Genomic DNA, 19,450 nt, shown 5'->3' with positions numbered 1-19,450 from the left:
TAAAAAGAAAGTGAGGAATGCAAATTGTCAATTGAATTTAGCCACAGAGAGGTCATTCAGGACCTCAGCAAGAATATGGTTTTCTGGAGGTTGGAGAGTGAGCCCACTTGAGGCAGTGGAAGAAGGGCAGGCAGCTGAGGAAATGGAGACTATGTAAGTAAACTTACTTCATAGTGTTTGGATGTTAAGGTACATGGGGGAAATAGAAGGTGAAGATGTTTTCATTGTTACTGTTGTTTTAAGAGAAACTATAGCATTTTTGAATGGGGATGCAAAGCCTGTAGGGGGCAAGTAGAAAATATGAGAGAAATTGATTGAGGCCAGAGATTGACTGAGGCCGCTGAGAAAGGGGGAGGAGCTAGAGTCTACAGCATAAGGAATTAGCAATTTGAGAGTTGCCAGGACTGGTGGATAGAGTTCCTCTGGCTACTCCTACATGTATGGTCAGGTTGGTAAGTTAATGAGATGGGCAACCTCACTCCTGCTTTGCCTGAGCAGACGGTTTACATGGGTCGCCACTGAAAAGTGTAGAAAGGCCCAGTACAGAGATTATACAAAGAAAGGCACAATTGCAAAGAAAGGTAATGCACAAGTAGCTCTTTGTTCATTTTCCCTGAGAAAAGCAGGCCAAAAGTCTGCAAGCCCAACTCTCCAGACATATCTGGGAAGTGTTCATACCTCTCTCTAGTGAGAAATGGAAAGTGACTTAAGTAACAGACCGAGCTGAAAGTCTTGCTGCTTCAGAGGTGTTATCAATTAGAGCTTCTTCCAACCCTAAAAAGAATATATATTGGGGAATGACAGAATGAGAATAGATATTGATGTCTGTTCCATACTAAATGAGATAGTTTCAAATTTTCTTAAATCTATTATTTTCAGACATTGGCTAAGCAAAGGACTAGATGATCAGTGTGTGTAACTCATGGGAAAGCGCCTGAGTACATTTGTTTGGAAACTTAGAAATCTGGCTTTAAAGGGTATTTTATGAGTTATATGAACTTTATTTTCAAATGGTATTCGTTTTTCCAGTCAACAGAGTTTGTGGAGGTGTTGGAAAACTCAACCCCTTCAATTCACTGTTTTTTCCTTACCTGTCCTCATTTGTATTATATGTTAATTATATATTAATATATAGGTATTGATATGTATTACATACTATGTAGTATATACATTATATATCAATATATAGGTATTGATAATATTTTATTTTTTCTAGGATATTGATAATTCTTTATGTTTTAAAATTTTGAAAGTTTTTTTTTGGAGTTCTAGTCATTTCTTTGAGATTGTTCTTGTATCAGTTCTTAAGCAGTAATACCTGTTTCACCTGAATTGGGAAACAGTCTCAAGAAGGTACAAGATATATTCTGTGGAAAAATGTAGATATAGTGAGTTTGTACTTGAAAACAATAAATTTCTCCAATGCATTTATTCAACAAATACTTACTTGTTGTTTTCTATGTTGTAAGCACTTCGTTTTACTTACGCCAGTAAGTAAACCGTCCCTGACCTCAGGGAGCTTCTAATCTAGTGAGGGAGTTCAAATTCAAATAAATAACCACATAAATTGTATAATTAATATAATAACAAATTATGTGAGGAAAAAGTACAGGTGGTATAAAACCATATGACACAGGCAGCATTTAGGTAATTTGGGAAATTAGGGAGACCTCCCTGATGAGGTGACATTTAAACTGAGGCCAGAAGGATACTTAAGAATTAGTGTGATGAAGGTGTGGCAGAGAGCTGGGTATAGAAAGTGAGATGTAATAGACTGCACAGTGGCCTTGAGGTGGGAAGAAGGTTGGCCTGTTTAAGAAGAGATGGAAGACCACTGGACTGGAGCAAGCCAGACAGAGAGAAAGCTCTATAAGAAAGGCTGGTGAGTAGGGAGCCTAGGATCACAGCTATCCATGGAACAGTGCTGGCAGCATCTAACAACCAGACAGGGTCAGATTTATGTTTTTAAGAGTTCACTCTGGTAGCTGTGTGGAGACATTAGTCTCTGTGACAGGGGGTCAACAAACTGTTTCTGTAAGAAATGAGATAGTAAATATACTAGATTTTGTGAGTCATGTGGGTCTGTTGCAGCTACCCAGCTCTCCATGGTTTATGAAAGTAGCCATAGATGTTATGTGAGTGACTGAACCTGGCTGTGTTCTCAAAAACTTATTTATAGATGCTGACATTTGAGTTTCATATAGATTTTACGTGTTGTGAAATAGTCTTTTTTCTTTTTTGTGTGTGTACCCGTCCTTTGAAGAAGAAAGTAGGAGAGATCTATAGAAGGATGGATAGATAGATAGATACAGAGGAAAGAAGAGAGGGATGACAGAGGGAGGGAGGAGGACAGGGAGGAAGGGGGTTGTCCCCATAAAGAGCTTTTCTTTTTTTTTTTAATTTTTATTTTTACTTTATTTTACTTTACAATACTGTATTGGTTTTGCCATACATTGACATGAATCCACCACGGGTGTACATGAGTTCCCGAACATGAACCCACCTCCCACCCCATATCATCCCTCTGGATCATCCCCGTGCACCAGCCCCAAATCATTTAAAGATATGAAAGCCATTGTTAGTTCCCAGGCTGTGTGAAGAGAGGAGGCAGGCTGACTTTGACCTGGGAGCTGTAGTTTGCTGACCCCCGTTACAGCACTTCTTTTCTTTCTTGTTTAACTTTTTTTCATTCTGCCTCTTAAATGATGTTTACTTTTACCTTGACATTTTTCTTAAGTTTTCTACACTCTTTTCCAACACTCTGGTAAAGATATGACCAGTACTAAATAAAAATGGGAGTATAACCTCTTCCATTTTTATCTTAGTGTTACATTTTCCATTTGAAAATCAATAGACATGACTGACCCATTCTACTATTTTCCACAGGCTTTTTAAAAAATGAATAATTTTTGTTTTTCTTGTTGTTTTTTTTTTTTTCCCCAAAGTGTTATACTTGGTGCTTTCTTCTTTCAGGCCTCACACCGAATTTTTTCGTCTTCTCTTTACCTGGTAATAACTCTTAAATTAGGGCTTCCCTGGTGGCTCAGAGGTTAAAGCGTCTGCCTCCAATGCGGGAGACCCAGGTTCGATCCCTGGGTCAGGAAGATCCCCTGGAGAAGGAAATGGCAATCCACTCCAGTATTCTTGCCTGGAGAATCCCATGGATGGAGAAGCCTAGTAGGTTACAGTCCACGGGGTCGCAAAGAGTCGGACACGACTGAGCAACTTCACCACCACCACCACCAACTCTTAAATTTAATTCTGACATTCAAAAGAAAAAATGGTAAAGACATCAGGAAAACAAAATGCATCATATTTAAACAACACAATCGCTTGCAAACGTTTGTTTCTGATTGGATGAAATAGTTTCTTTAAATCAAGGTAAATGACATCCATATTATTTCAGATCTGCAAATAATTATTCTGACTTGAAGGGAAATTCCTAGTTGCTTTTGTGTATTATGCTATTCAGCCCCACAGGATGCTAGAAAGCATAAGGTTTTAGAAAGAGTACATACAGACTTGGTTCGACATCCATCTGAGCCTTACTAGGTATATGATATGATATGACTGATATGATACGATATGATATTGGGCAACTTAATTTCTTGGAGCTTAAGTTTCTCTGAAGCCTGCAAAATACATAGTCAGTGATGGAAATTCCCACCCACCTTTCTTCCCCCTGTAAGCATGATAGTTTATCACATAAAAGTTGCTATGTTAAAAAACGGCCTGTATTTGGTGATTGTGAGGGTGTTTGGTGTTAGTTTTAAACTTTTGCAGATATAAAGTTTAAAAAAAAAATCTAGCAGTATTCCAAAATTGAACTAGTGTGCTTTTAAGGTGGTATACATGATTAAAGTCTGTACTTTTCATTAATATTTCCTCTGCCTTGTTTATTTTACTTCTGAAAACTCAGGTTTGACAGTTCTCTGGAAGACCTACCTCAGAGTGGACCTCACCCACCTACAACTGCTCAGGTTTTACATATTGGTGGCCAAGTAGCCACAGTTTCTAAAGTAACTACATATTCTAGGTAGAGTTTTTTCCTCTTGTCTGTCTAAATTTTAATGCTGGTGGTGATAGGTACTAAAACTGTTTGACTATTAATAAAAAGGAAAAGCTGATCATAGATTACCGAACTGACATCTCTAATATATAGACAGAGCTTGGCACTCAGCCTTGGTGGAACACTGCTTTACACTACTTTTTTAAATGTTTCATTTTTTGTTTTGATTCTGAGTTCTAATTTAGAGTCAGGAAATCTGTGCCTTTTCTCTATTCACTGTGATTTGGAAAGTTATCTTTCTTGAGTTTGTCATAAGTCTATTGAATTAGAGCATTCCCATCTAAAAAAGAACTGATAGATATTTTATGTTTTAGGTGCCCAGATATATTCTAAATGTATTGATTTTGAAGGACTCTGCTCATACTCAATCTTTTTATACTATTATTTGTGATACAATATGATGAAAGAAATTCTTTATAGCTTCCTTTTCTTCTTATAGAAGAAGGATAATTTAGCTGATTGATTTTTTTAGATGACTTTTTTGTAGAGTTAAGTGTCTCATTATTTGCCATTATTTCCCTGAAATAGAAGCCATTGTCTCAAAGATGCAGAGTAATTGAAAAACTCAAAGTTGAGTCAGTTGGTAACTTTATTCTTCCACTTTGTATGATACTCATATTCTTCTGCTCTGCTGCTTATCACATTTTTCTTTTCTTTTTCTCAGACCCCATTTTTTTCTTTTCTAGCCATTCACAACAGTTAAAACATATCTACACAGTTCAATTAAATTATAGACTTATCAAAAATTATACTTAAGCAATTCTCTCTCTGTGTGTGCATATATGTATATAGATAGATAGATAAGTGACTTACCACGGTTTTCTTAATTTGTCTTCTAATGTTTTGTAAAATTAGAGTCAGTGGAACTAGGAATAATGAGTTGTCAAATTCTTCTAGAAGGGAGAGAGGAGACAGGGAGAAGAGACTTATATCAACCCTCACAGTTTTGGGCATCGGAGCTGTTACTCGCTTGAGTTGAGTTTGGTACATAATTTCGTTGTGTTAGAGGTGGCCACTGTTACCAGTTTTGGAAAAGGCAGTCATAGTATAGTGAGGCTATTCATTAAGAACTTATATGCGTAATTAAAGCAGAGAGACATAGATTTCATCCCATGCATTTTAAACTTTCTTTTTACCTAATAAAGAAGTTCTCAATTCCAGCTTGATAACCAGATTTGAGAGAAGGGCATGGCAACCCACTCCAGTATTCTTGCCTGGAGAATCACCACGGACAGGGGAGCCTGAAGGGCTACATACAGTCCATAGGGTAGCAAAGAATCAGACGCGGCTGAGAAACTAAGCAACAGCTAACCAGATTTGAAAATCATTACAGTCCTAACGATGGAATGTTAATTCCTATCTAGGCATATGACCTTTTCTAAAGGACCAAAGGAAACTATTATTTTAAATAATTGGAATTTTGAAGGTAAAATTTCATAGCAGCATTTTTGAATCTTTACAGAGCTAACTGAAAGTAGAAATACAGAGCATCAGTAGAGAAGGTGATCTTTTAGTCATATTCACTGTAACTACTGTTTATTTCTGCAAAGGTGTTTGCCCTCTCCAAATAGTTTTACTCTCAATATTTAAAAGTTATTTCTTGTCTGTATTAATATGTATTGTAGCTTCTGAATAAGCAGGCAATTGTACCTGCTTCTCTTCAAAACCCTAGTCTCATTAAAACGTCAGGCTCTGCGTGTATATCATCTCTAAGGTGTATATCATCTCTACATTCTCGTTATCTAGAAACTTTTTGGAAAAGTCGGTATAACCTTCCTTCTTTTTCTGCTTACTGAAATTCACCCTTCATGTTTGGATTTATTTTCTACTTAGTTGTTGACAAAGAAAAAGAAAGGAAGTTGTTGACAAATCAGTCTTCAAATTTCTATTGTTACATGATACTGATTTCACTTTAAGTAGGATTAGAGACTGTGAGCTTAAAAACATTCAAAAATGTTTGTATAGTATTTAAACCAGTTTTATGGAGGATTACGTATCAGATTTTAATTTCTGAGAGAAATCACAGTAACACTAAATAAAGGATCTGAGTTCCTTTTACACTTGTGACAAGTCACACCTTTAAAAGTCTAAGTATTAACATGGCATGGTTGCTATCTTATCTTTATTATGCTACTCCTTCTCACTTTCCTTTTTGTTCCTCTTCTCTGTTTTTCTGCTGACCAATTTAAGCAGCTCCACAAGAAATGTGGCAACAAGTTCTTTGGAAGCGTCTCGAAACTTGTCTACCTTGTCTTCTCCTGCTAGATACAGTGCTGCCGTTCTGAGCAGCGCAGCGGCCACTGTGTCTGCTGTTCTTGCTGCAAAAACCAGGTAGAACTACATGTACGGTGTGCGTCTAATGTGAACCCAGTGCTTTCCACTGTCTTACAACTCACCTCGGGGAAAGCATTCCCGTTGGAATCAGCCACAGTCCTGTTAGGAGATCTTCATTGTATTGGGGACATTTTTTTCTAGGTTGTGGCTATATCCCATAGAGTTTGTGACTGATTTTTCCTAAAATAATCCTTTTATCTCTTTCCATTACCACCATTTATCTGTGATACTTCTCAGTTGTGTGGATTGTTGCATGTCGTGTGCCTATTGACTTTTGAGTGTTTATCATTTTTATGAAACAGAATTCTGAAACGGAATCAAGCATAAATAGGTATTTTAGATTTCTGTTGGTTTTACCTTCTCCCACAAGCTGGTTATGGTTGAAGTTGATCTAAAGCCTAACTATTCTAATGTCTGTTCATCCTGTAGAAAGAGTAAACCTTTTTATTGTTGTAGGGTTTTGTTTTTACATAATTTCTAGTAGTTTTTATAGCTTTCAATGCTTTCCAAAGGATTGCCTTGATCAACTTTGATGAGAATGTACTCAATTCTGTATTAATGGGTAGAATAACATAAGGGACACTTCATCCTCTTTCTGCTGCTTTGTTCTGTTTCTGTCCCTCTCTCTCTCTTTGGGAATGTTTTAAATCACAGACTATAAAAACTACATACTTCCTGCTATCGGTAGTGTGATTTTTCGACTTAAAACTCTTTCTGAATGCTCACCAGGCTCTCCGGTCCTGAGAAATATCACTCACTCCTGGATGCACTTTGCATCAGCCCTGTATCCAAGCCTTTAGCTTTTTCATATCTCCAGCCCTTGAAATCAACTGGCTCTGTCCATGTTAAGAAGACCAGGTACGGGGAGAGTGGATGTCATAACAGGGGGCTTGCTGTGAAAGATACTACTTTCTCTGACACTGAAGCACTGTATTAACAGCCCAAATGAGAAAGTCCTAGAGCTGTTTTGTGTCCGGTTTTAAATTAACTGTAATTTCAATGCAGCAGTAATGCATGAGCACATTATTTTGTATGATTATTAACTTGACTTTTAATCCTTTGTGACATCTCTTATTAGCACACTTGATATTTGGTATGAAATAGGACCTTGTTTTTTATTGCATGGATATTGCTATATGAGAAGAATTGTTTAATAAGATATACCTTTATACTTTTCAAAAACATGAAAAAGAATAATAATTGCTTTTGATTGGCTACTATCTTATAGTTCTTAGATATGAGAGTTTTACTTTGTCAGACAACTTAGTTTTCACCATACCTGGGAAATGCTGAAATGCAAAAATGAATTTTTCTCCTAGACTTAACAATTATGCTAAAAGTTATTAAGTATAATGTAAAAATAAAAAATCCCAAATGTTTCCTGAAGGTATAATCTTAATGAAATGACTATATTATTTCTGAAAAAACATAAAATTAGTGGCAGAGAGTATGACTGTAATTTGTAAAAGCCTGATGTGACCTGTTGATCATATGTTTGTGTCCTGCCAACAGTGTTATGGATGTGCTCAATATACTTAATTACAGACATCCCTTGGAGATATTACAGGTTTGGTTCCAAACCACTGCCATAAAGTAAATAGTGCAATAAAGCAAGTCACACATTTTTTTGTTTTGTTTTCCAGTACATATAAAAGTTATATTTACCCTATATTGTATTCCGTTAAGTGAACGATAGCATTATGTCTAAAAAATTAATGTATATACCTTAATTTAAAACTACGTTATTGCTTAAAGATGCTGACCATTATCAGAACCTTCAGAGAGTCATAATCTTTTTGCAGTAGTAATACCAAAGATCACTGATCACAGATCACTATAACAAATGTAATAATAATGAAAAATTCTGAAATCTTGTGAGAGTTACCAAAATATGACACAAAGTGGGCAGCAAATGCATTTGGAAAAATGATGCTGATAGACTTGCTTGATACAAGGTTGCCACAAATCTTCAGTTTGTGAAAAGAAGCACAGTATATATGAAGCACAGCAAAGTACAATTAAATAAGCTCTGTGTAACTCTGGATAACTTTTAAGGGAGATGTTTGAACAGGGGGAAGACATATCATTGTACATTTTGCTCTAAAGAAAAAAAATACCCAAAATTATTTGTGGAATTGTGATCATTAAATGAGCAGAAATATAACATTGTTAGGGCTAAGTTTATACAAAGACAGGTACTGACTACCCTTGGAATAAAAATTCCTTTGAGAACACAATAGAATCTCTAAATCCTCTATTTCTTTCTTTTTGTCTTTATTTTTAACTAAATGGCTTATGGTATGTTTTGGCTGACATCAGATGGAGATGGAATGAGGAAAAGCACTGGTTATGAGAAAATACCCTGTTTCTCCATTTGTGCCATGCTCATTCAGCTTTTGATTTTTTATTCCAGTAAGTTATTTTGTTTTCACTGTTGAACAGAAAAAGAACAACATAAAAATCCTTATATACCTTGTTTGAAGAATTAATGTTTTTCATTTATCATTGCAAAACTGAGAACAGCTTTATAATTTTTTGGTATGTAGTTGTTACGTGGTAAGTCAGTCTGTTTTTAAGCAGGAAAAGTTACTCTAAAAAAAAAAATGCATCCCTGATTTCCTTTCAAATCAGGCTCCTTATTGTTTAAATGAACTTTTTTTAAAAGAAAATATGCCTGCAGTTATGAACTGACTGTTTGTCCATGGACCTACTTCTAGAGGAAGTGTTAGTAGTAATTTTCATTACTTTTTATTAACAGTTGTAGACACAGGCTAAATATGTTTGATATCCAGAGAAGGAAAATGGTTCTCGACAAGGTAAGCTAGCTGGCATTCTGCAAAGCAAAAGTGCAGGGTTTCCTGAAGAGACCTTCCCACCTCAGTGAGAAGTGTACTAGAAAGGGCAGTTGGGATAATGTCAGAGGTATTTTATCTCTGATTTTTGCTTTTGTTTAACAATAATCTTTAAAATTAAAACAGAGGTCTGTATAGTCAAAGCTATGGCTTTTCCAGTAGTCATGTATGGATGTGAGAGTTGGACCGTAAAGAAGGCTGAACGCCGAAGGATTGATGCTTTTGAACTGTGGTGTTGGAGAAGACTCTTAAAGAGTCCCTTGGACTGCAAGATCAAACCAGTCAGTCCTGAAGGAAATCAGTCCTGAATATTCAATGGAAGGACTAATGCTACAGCTGAAGCTCCAACACTTGGGGCACCCGATGTGAAGAGCTGACTCATTGGAAAAGACCCTGATGCTGGGAAAGATTGAAGACAGCAAGAGGAGAGGACAGAGGACAGGATGGTTGGATGGCATCACCGACTCGATGGACATGAGTTTGAGCAAGCTCCGGGAGATGGTGAAGGACAGGGAAGCCTGGCGTGCTGCAGTCCATGGGGTCACAAAGGGTCAGACACAAGTGAGCAGCTAAATAGCAACAAATCTTTAAAATTATAATAAAGTGTAGTACAGTATAAGACTTGTCTTTCCATTATAGTATTTATATTTAATGTGTTGAATTTTAATACAAAAAGTTTAAGAATTTTGCTTAGGAAAATACAAAAAGTTTTCTTGTAAACAGAATTCTGGAACAAAGGAGACTCATGATGGCTCTGTATGTCTCAATCCCTTTATAAAGTTCTTAAAGAATTAAGAATTCTTAACAGCATTCTATAAGAATACTTATAATTATGACCTTCCAGAAATACTCCTTTCTTACCACTTCAGAATGTGTGTATTCATTCCTATATCAATTTTTGTAAGACTTTAGCTAAAAACTGCTTAGTTTAAACATTGATGTTTAAAATCTGTGATGTACAGTTGGCTTTAAAAAATTTTAAACATGTAATTATGATAATTAGAATAAAAGTTACCTCAAGATTATTCTTTGAGCAGAGATTCTCTTTTGAAAATAGACTTGAAATTTCCAACTCTTCCCCAACTGCAGCTGAAATTTATTTCTTATAATAGTTAAACAAATGTGGGGAAAGAATGTAAATTTAAGATAAATCAGGTTGCTGACACTGAAAATTAACTTTTCTTCCTTTTTCTTTTATCCTCATTAGCTCAGTTTTGAAACCTTCGCTCTATCAGTATACATTTTTCTCAATTTTAAGGTTTTGAAATATGAAACGGAATCTTTGGTATTCTTCAGATAGAAGTCATATTTTAACATTTCATTTCAGTGCTTGTTTATTTGGCAGACTAGTGAAAATGACCATGTTTGATGCTGAGCTTGGTATTAATCAACATTGCTAATGGATTTGCTCTGGTTTTCTTACTAGGATCTCTTAGAAAGCAGTTTAATTTGTTTAGAATTTTAGGTATACCTTAAACCATTTAAGTTTAGAAAAAATATATATGAGTCATGATTTTAGAATAGACCAATCTAAGTGTTCATGACTATTATATTAATGTTAGTCATTAGTTTGAAATATTTTGCTGTTAGTGATTATTGATGGCATATTCCCCAAATATAGAATTATATAGCCAATGGCCTTATTAATTTTTTAATCTTTACATAATGTTCATATATTTCTTTAAGTAATAAGTAATAGTTAAAAATTAGAAAAAAAATGTTTGATTTTTAGGGGCTTGGACATCATATATTTCAACATGATTGTCTAGAGAAAACTTAATTTTTTCCCATTAATACATTAAATATTTTAAGTTAATAGAGATCTATTCTAGAGATTTTTCAGCTCTGCTGATCAATCCTGATATAAAGAGAACTCCCTTGCTTATAACTTAGATTTTTAAAATTCTTTATAAGCTGCACACCCTTTGTATCTAAAGAGTACTATTTAAGATTTAAAATCTCAGAGTCTTTGGGAGAAAATATATACAGAACTGTGTACAAAGATTACAAAAAATATGAGAACATTTTTTGCTTATGAGATACTGTGTGTCATTTAAAACTGAGTTGAAGAGGCAAGATTATACCTGACCTCAAAATCCTGGATCAGAACTATCTACAAACTACATTTAGAAGCAAAATCACTAGTGCAGATGAAGGATGTTTACTTGCTAAATGTGCTTATTTCTAGATGTCTGAGCTACATATTACGGGATATAGCATTTCTGGAGCATACAGTCTGTGCTCAGCAGTATGTTCAGTACTTGATGTGTGTTACATGTGTTATCTCATTGTATTTCATTTAATCCTAGCAATAACCTTGGAATAACATAGCATTTTTTTGAAGTAGGTTGAGTCGCGCTAGTAAAGTAATGCTCAAAATTCTCCAAGCCAGGCTTTAGCAGTATGTGAACCGTGAACTTCCAGATGTTCAAGCTGGTTTTAGAAAAGGCAGAGGAACCAGAGATCAAATTGTCAACATCCGCTGGATCATGGAAAAAGCAAGAGAGTTCCAGAAAAACACCTATTTCTGCTTTATTGACTGTGACAAAGCCTTTGACTGTGTGGATCACAATAAACTGTGGAAAATTCTGAAAGAGATGGGAATCCCAGACCACCTGACCTGCCTCTTGAGAAACCTTTATGTAGGTCGGGAAGCAAGTGTTAGAACTGGACATGGAACCACAGACAGGTTCCAAATAGGAAAAGGAGTATGTCAAGGCTGTATATTGTCACCCTGCTTATTTAACTTCTATGCAGAGTACATCATGAGAAACACTGGGCTAGAGGAAGCACAGGCTGGAATCAAGATTGCCAGGAGAAATATCAATAACCTCAGATATGCAGATGACATCACCCTTATGGCAGAAAGTGAAGAGGAACTAAAGAGCCTCTTGATGAAAGTGAAAGTGGAGAGTGAAAAAGTTGGCTTAAAGCTCAGCATTTAGAAAATGAAGATCATGGCATCTGGTCCCATCACTTCATGGCAAATAGATGGGGAAACAGTGTCAGACTTTATTTTGGGGGGCTCCAAAATCACTGCAGATGGTGACTGCAGCCGTGAAATTAAAAGACGCTTACTCCTTGGAAGGAAAGTTATGACCAACCTAGACAGCATATTAAAAAGCAGAGACATTACTTTGTCAACAAAGGTCCATCTATTCAAGGCTATGGTTTTTCCAGTGGTCATGTATAGATGTGAGAGTTGGACTATAAAGGCTGAGCACCAAAGAATTGATGCTTTTGAACGATGGTGTTGGAGAAGACTCTTGAGAGTCCCTTGGACTGCAAGGATATCCAACCAGTCCATCCTAAAGGAGATCAGCCCTGGGTGTTCATTGGAAGGACTGATGTTAAAGCTGAAATTCCAATACTTTGGCCACCTGATGCAAAGACCTGACTCATTTGAAAAGACCCTGACGCTGGGAAAGATTGAGGGCAGGAGGAGAAAAGGAAGACAGAGGTTGAGATAGTTTAATGGCACCACCGACTCAATGGACATGAATTTGCGTAGACTCTGGGAGTTGGTGATGGACAGGGAGGCCTGGCGTGCTGCAGTTCATTGGATCGCAAAGAGTCGGACACGACTGCGTGACTGAACTGAACTGAGTCACAGTGTTTCAGGTATACAATATAAGTGAATCGTTTTACTGTATGCCTGAAACATTGTAAGTCAACAATATTTTTCATATTCTTTTCCATTATAGGTTATTACAAGATATTGAGTATAGTTCCCTGCTATACAGTAGGCCCTTGTTTATCTATTTTATATACAGTAATATGTATCTGTTAATCCCAAATTCCTAATTTATCCCCCCTGTCCCGTTTAGTAACCCATAAGTTTGTTTTCTATATCTGTGAGTCTACTTCTTTCTTGTAAATAAGTTCATTTGTGTTTTTGTTTTTTTTTTAGATTCCACATGTGAGTGATGGCATATAATATTTGTCTTTCTCTGTGTGACTCAGTATATAAGTTTATCCTTGTTGCTGTAAATGGCTTTATCTCATTCTTTTTATGGCTGAGTGATATTCCATTGTATATATGTGCCACATCTTCTCTATCCATGGGAATCCATCCTGTTGATGGACACTTAGGTTGCTTCCATGTTTTGGCTATTATAAATAGTGCTGCTATAAACACTGGGGTGTGTGTATCTTTTTCAATTAGAGTTTTTGTAAAATAAAAAAATCTGACCATCAGAAATCTTTTAAAAGGTACTTAATGCTTAAATTTGGTTTCCATTAATATTCTTTATTGTGTCTTTACTGACAATTTTGTGTTCAGCACTGCCATTAGGTAAACTGTCTTTCATTTTTTATTTATGATAAAATTATTAAACTGCCTAAGTTTTTCATGTATTTTTTAACATCAAGCAGATTTGAGTTTTTGTTAAACTCATTAGAAATGATAGAAGAAGGCGATGGCTCTGCTACACTTGAATGTGAGGGAACAGTAATAGGGAATAGTATTTCAGGATAGTTAAAATAGCTCTAATGTGATTTTTCAAAACTACCTGTTGTCAGAAGTGCCCTAAACCCACCATCGGGTTTGGATGACTCATGGGACGACTTAGCAGAACTTAGTCTGTAGTAGCGCTCATGACTGAGAGTCATTACAGTGAAAGAACACAAAGCAGAATCTGCACGGAGAAAGACGCATGGGGCCAAGTTGAGAAGAAAGGAGCCTCAAGTTTCCAGACCTCCCTGTGAGGTCACCCATGATGTGTGGATGCCGACTGCAAGGAGTTACAAGACATGCAAAGTGTTCTCTACCAGAGAAGCTATTTAGAAACCAAGTTCCTGAGACGGGCTTCGTTGGGGCTCATCACACAGGCATGCTGTGCCTCATTCCTACCCAGTCTCCAGCTTGCAGAAGGACAGCAGGTGTTTATCATAAACCACACTGTGGATAAAGGTTAGGTGCAGTGAGCACTCTTTATCTTTTAGACAAATTTTATATGACTGTAGGGAACTGTTGACCAGCCAAGTTCCCAAAAGCCAGTCACAGAGCAGCCTTGCAGCAGCCTTCTTAAGGGTAGGTAGCGTCAGCCTGTTCTGTTAGGCTGTGCAGGGTTCAGGAGGCATTGGGAAAATTAGGTATTCTTAGTCATTTATAGTGATATGGTGGGCATGATTGCAGTTGAAACTTCAGCCTAACAGTATAACTAAGGGTATTTATTTTGTCTAGCTGTTGATTTCAGGTATCGAAGGAATTGAGTCTCTGTGCATAGAATTATTTAGTAAGTGGTAGCTCAGTTTCTGTTGAAAAGCCAGTAGGATGTATTATTGTTGTTGTCATTGTTACCATTTTTATTATACTTCATTTGAGAGAAACTGTTTATAGTATTACACCATTCCAGAAGTGCCTGCTTTATAATTTGGACTACCTAGAATTATTTTTTTAATGATGATATATAAGTATAAATAACAAATGACTGGGGTAATAAAAGCCATATCATCTTCTATATCAAACTGGAACCAGCGTAAATAAGACCTCCTGTTGAGCAAATAGCTCTGATTGAGAGAGGACAGTGGCAGACTTGTCTCTTGTTTTCTTGTATCATGAACACTGGATGCTGTGTTAGGCTGCAGATATTGTCTCCTGTTTTCCACTATGTAACACAATGTCTGGCACGTATTATAGTAGGTGCTTAAGTATTTACTGAATGAATGAGTAACTGAGCGAGTGTGTGAGTGAAACGAGTGACTGGTGAGATGTCAGGGAAACTTAATCCCTAAGATACCAGAAGAATGTGGTAAAGAAAAAGCTGCTTCTGCCATTTCATACAGATTATCAAGGATTCTCCAATAGTTAATTGTTGTATTCTACATGACCCTTCTGGAATGTTGAGATAGAGGAAGTTAGCTTCTTATTTAAAAGAATTGGCTGTGTAACTTTTCCAGTGCCTAATTTCTCAGGTTTGGGCTTCCCTGGGGGCTCAGTGTAGAGAATTTGCCTGCCAATGCAGAAGAGGTGGTTTGATCCCTAGGCCAGGAAGATCCCCTGGAGAAGCAGATGGCAACCCACTCCAGTTCTCTTGCTGGGATAATCCCATGGACAGAGGAGTCTGGGTTGCAGTACACAGAGTTGCAAAAGGGTCAGACATGGCTTAGCAACTAAATGACAAAAACAGCAATTTCTCAGAGTGGACCTTTTAAAGGGAATTTCCAAAGATTGAACAAATGTACTCTGATTGTTTTCCTTTCCTTTTCTTTTTTCTGTTTTAAAGAGAGTCAGTCCCCTGTCATGGTATTAGAGTTTTCTTTAAAATATCATATTTTTGTTTTCCTTTAGAGATTTAATAGGCCGAGAAAAGGGCAAATCACTACTAAGTTAGATTACTACCACTTTACCAAAAACGTCTCCTCCTTTTCTCTCCAGCAATGCCCAGGAGCCTTCTCAGCAGCCTGCCCCATCAGCAGGTGCAGCTTGGAGCTCCCCCGAGAGGCCAGGAAGCCCAGGCTCAGCCAGACCAGGGGTGGCTGGGCTCACCACTGCTGCCGCCTTCAAGCCTCTGGGGTCCAGTGGGATCAAGTCATCAAACTGGCAACGGCCCAGCCAAGCAGGTACTTCGCCAAAGAAATCTCTTGCTTTTTTGCATTTAAGTATAACTATGAAAATGTGTTCTGGGATATATTTCAGCTAGAATTCACTGCTGAAACCCTTCTCGATCATCTGAGATTTACAAGAGTAAATCTGGGAAGAGTAGTTGCAGCTATCTTTTCCTCTGAAGTGTCTGATTAACATTCTCTGTGTGTATGACACAGTTGCCATTTGCTCTCTATAATTATAGAATTGAGAGCGTTTCCTGGTTTTCCAGATTACCCACAAAGCATGGGTTGATTTGTAAATTTGGGTCTTATTAACAAACTATGTTGTTTGAAGGTTAGCCTTGGACATACAACTTCCTGGTTTTGATTGTATACACGGAATAACAGGGACAGATACATTTGCTGCCGTCAGTTATCGAAGAAAGAGTCTTTTACTTCCTGTCGTTGGGCTCCATCTGGAAACCTGACTTTACATTCACTTCTATAGATAAATAGCTTTAAATAAAGTCACTTAACCTTGACCCTCAGTTTTCTGATCTGCAAAATGGAAGACTAAATACTTCTCCCAACATGAGTGAAGGTTATGGTTATAGGATGAAAGTGCCACTTTAAGATGGGACTACACTTAAATGTTGCTGATCCCACCCTCAGTCTTCCTCTCTTCGCACTCTTGACACTCTCCTAGATGATATGTCATCAAGATTCACTTTACTCCTCAGCCACTGGTAATTTACTTCCTATCAGGCTTCCGTGATAGGGAAGAATCCGCCTGCAGTGCCGGAGACCCTGGTTCGATTCCTGGGTCAGGAAGATCCGCTGGAGAAGGGACAGGCTACCCCCTCCAGTATTCTTGAGCTTCCCTTGTGGCTCAGTTGGTAAGGAGTCCACCTGCAATGCGGGAGACCTGGGTTCAATCCCTGGGTTGGGAAGATCCCCTGGAGAAGGGAAAGGCTATGCACCTCAGTATTCTGGCCTAGAGAATCACATGGACTGTAATAGTCCTTGGGGTCGCAAACAGTCAGACTTGACAAAATGACTTTCATTTCACCTCTCACCCTCAACCTTGTTGACCTCCAAGTGGCACCTCCAACACTATGTGTCTGAGAAAACCCTACCTGTCTCTGGGGATGATAACCAGGCACCAGAGCGAGAGGGAAAGCTTGAGACTCCATTCCCATGCTCTCACAGTAACTAACACCTAATGATTCCATCTCTTCCTGAGTATTTCTCAGATTTCTTTTCTCCTCTTTGTGGTCACAGCAGCTGCCTTGTTCCAGGCCCTGGTCTTTGCAGACGACTCCTAATCAATTTCCCCATCTCCTTCTCACCCTGGAAGTCTGTCCTCCTTACTGCAAAGGATATTTCTGAAACTCATTTGCCCACATTACTCTCCTGCTGCAAAGGCTGGACTGTTTCCCCCTTCCTTCACTAATCATGAAGACCTTTTCCCTCTGACTTCTGCTAACTTTTCAGTCTCATCTCCTGCTGCTCACATTTTGTAACTGCTCTGGTTTTACTAAAACTTCTTCAGTTACTGAGACTTGCCGTGTTAATTTGCTTTTGAAAGTTCAGGTTCCTCTGCAAAGAAGACACTTTTTTAACTTATCCCTTGTATATTTCTAGTCTTCCTTCATCAGTTTTGGGATGGGTATTAATTGAATATACAAGGGGCTGCTTTGGAAAATATGATAACTTTATAACTTCCTATATAAAAATAGGTCATTTATTATTTTTTTTAGTTGATAAGAGTGGAAAGAATGAATTTTTAGTTAGGAATCCATTTTTGTTTTGTATTTTCCATAACATTTAAATATATTAACGCTAACTTCATTTATTGTAAGTAAATTATCTTTAATAAATTACTAATTATTTATATAGTTAAAATTTATTTCTTAGTGTCATTTGCATGTTTTTGAGTTACCATTACTAATTTTTAAAGCTAAAAGCATTGTGTGGAAGAAAGAAGAAAGGCCATTACACATGACCTGGACTATTTTGTTTGCTTGTTTATTATTATCTTAATTAAAAAATGTTTTTAAATTTGACTGAGCTGCCCAGCAGGTAGGATCTTAGTTCCCCAACTAGGGATCAAACCTATGCCCCCTGCAGTGGAAAAGCAGGGTCCTAACCCACTTGACCGCCAAGAGATCACCTGATTGAGACTATTTTAAACAAAAGACTATTTTATTACTATTGAAAACTTAAAAGATTTAGAATAATATCATTAGCAAGACTTGTTTTCTTGGAAAAAATGCTTACACCTCAGCCCTCAGTTCAGTTTAGTTCAGTCGCTCAGTCGTGTCCGACTCTTTGCAATCCCATGAATCGCAGCACGCCAGGCCTCCCTCACCAACTCGCGGAGTTCACTCAGACTCATGTCCATCGAGTCGGTGATGCCATCCAGCCATCTCATCCTCTGTCGTCCGCTTCTCCTCCTGCCCCCAATCCCTCCGAGCATCAGGATCTTTTCCAGTGAGTCAACTCTTTGCATGAGGTAGCCAAAGTACTGGAATTTCAGCTTTAGCATCAGTCCCTCCAGTGAACACCCAGGATTGATCTCCTTTAGAATGGACTGGTTGGATCTCCTTGCAGTCCAAAGGCCCTACACATTTTTAATTATTTCCACTTATTTAGAACTTATCTATAACAATGAAGAATTGCTGTATTTATTTTATATATGATTAGAATACAAAAAGTAACTTTCACAAAAAATTTGGGAGGTATAGTAATTGGAAGCAAACAGGAGAATGTTTCCTAAAAGAATAAGGAAAAGACTAAATTTCAGAGGTAGAACTGAAAGGAGGGTACAGAGTATACCTGCTGTAAAGCACAGGAAGATATGTGTACCACTTTTGGAAAATCAGAAACTGTGGGCAAAATACTACTCAGCCTATTAGAATAAAAAGAAAACTTCCAATTGATGTCAAACTCTTGGAGGATACACTGCAGCAAAATTACCACAAGGGGGCGATAGAATCCTTTTTTCTCTCATTCTAATATAATTTAATAATCAAAACAGGCAAATAAATATAATCATGATTCACATGGTTAGTATTTAAAATATGAACCCTTTTACAGAAAGTGTAACTGAATTTAATCTGATCAAAACTATAACAGGATAGAAAACTGTATGTTATATAGTATAAAGCATTAATTATTATTAAAAGGAAGTATGTTTTGCCATTGTGAAGTGTTAGTTGAATTACGTCTGGATGCTTAAATCAGAAAATATTTGCAGAACTCCTGTTTATCTTGCTCTAGGTACTATACTGGCAGTTAGTGAGTTTATGTTATGTTAAAGTTATTTATTTTATGTTACTTTGTAAAAATTGTAAAATAAATACAAAATTCCTAGCCACTCAAGTTCTTTTAGTCTACTCTAACAGTATACCGTATTTCAAACAAAATAAAACAGTACCTCAGAATCTACTCTTAGTCTCTAATAAACAGTTTCAAGGACTTCCTTATGCAAATGTTTCCTGTTTGTTCTTTTGATTTAGAAGGTTTTAACTGTCACATTTGACTGTGTGGATCATGACAAACTGGAAAGTTCTTAGAGAGATGGGAATACCAGACCCTCTTACCTGTCTCCTGGGAAACCTGTATGCAGGGCAAGAAGCAGCAGTTAGAACCCTATATGGAACAA

The 19,450-nt window shown here is 37.1% G+C and overlaps 1 protein-coding gene and 1 non-coding gene across 10 annotated transcripts in view; both read left to right on the top strand.

Moving 5' to 3' along the window:
• The window catches only part of PDLIM5 (PDZ and LIM domain 5), a 235,916-nt gene that overhangs the window by 162,427 nt on the left and 54,039 nt on the right, over positions 1–19,450 (top strand). For 8 of the 9 annotated variants that reach the window (XM_040237832.1, XM_040237831.1, XM_040237830.1 and 5 more), the window contains one exon: positions 15,635–15,819. In XM_040237832.1, coding sequence (XP_040093766.1) covers positions 15,635–15,819 — 185 coding nt within the window. Of the gene's footprint in view, positions 1–6,115; positions 6,401–7,132; positions 7,262–15,634; positions 15,820–19,450 lie in introns of those variants that run through there. The other variant, XM_040237838.1, reaches the window with a different exon arrangement.
• On the top strand, positions 3,033–3,105 carry TRNAW-CCA. Its single transcript has one exon. It is a non-coding gene; the product is annotated as a tRNA-Trp (tRNA).

This window comes from Oryx dammah, unplaced genomic scaffold, assembly GCF_014754425.2.
Source record: "Oryx dammah isolate SB20612 unplaced genomic scaffold, SCBI_Odam_1.1 HiC_scaffold_3, whole genome shotgun sequence".
NCBI classification, from domain to species: domain Eukaryota; kingdom Metazoa; phylum Chordata; class Mammalia; order Artiodactyla; family Bovidae; genus Oryx; species Oryx dammah.
The sequence above is the reverse complement of the archived record's forward strand: the minus strand, read 5'-3'. Positions and strand labels throughout refer to the sequence as shown.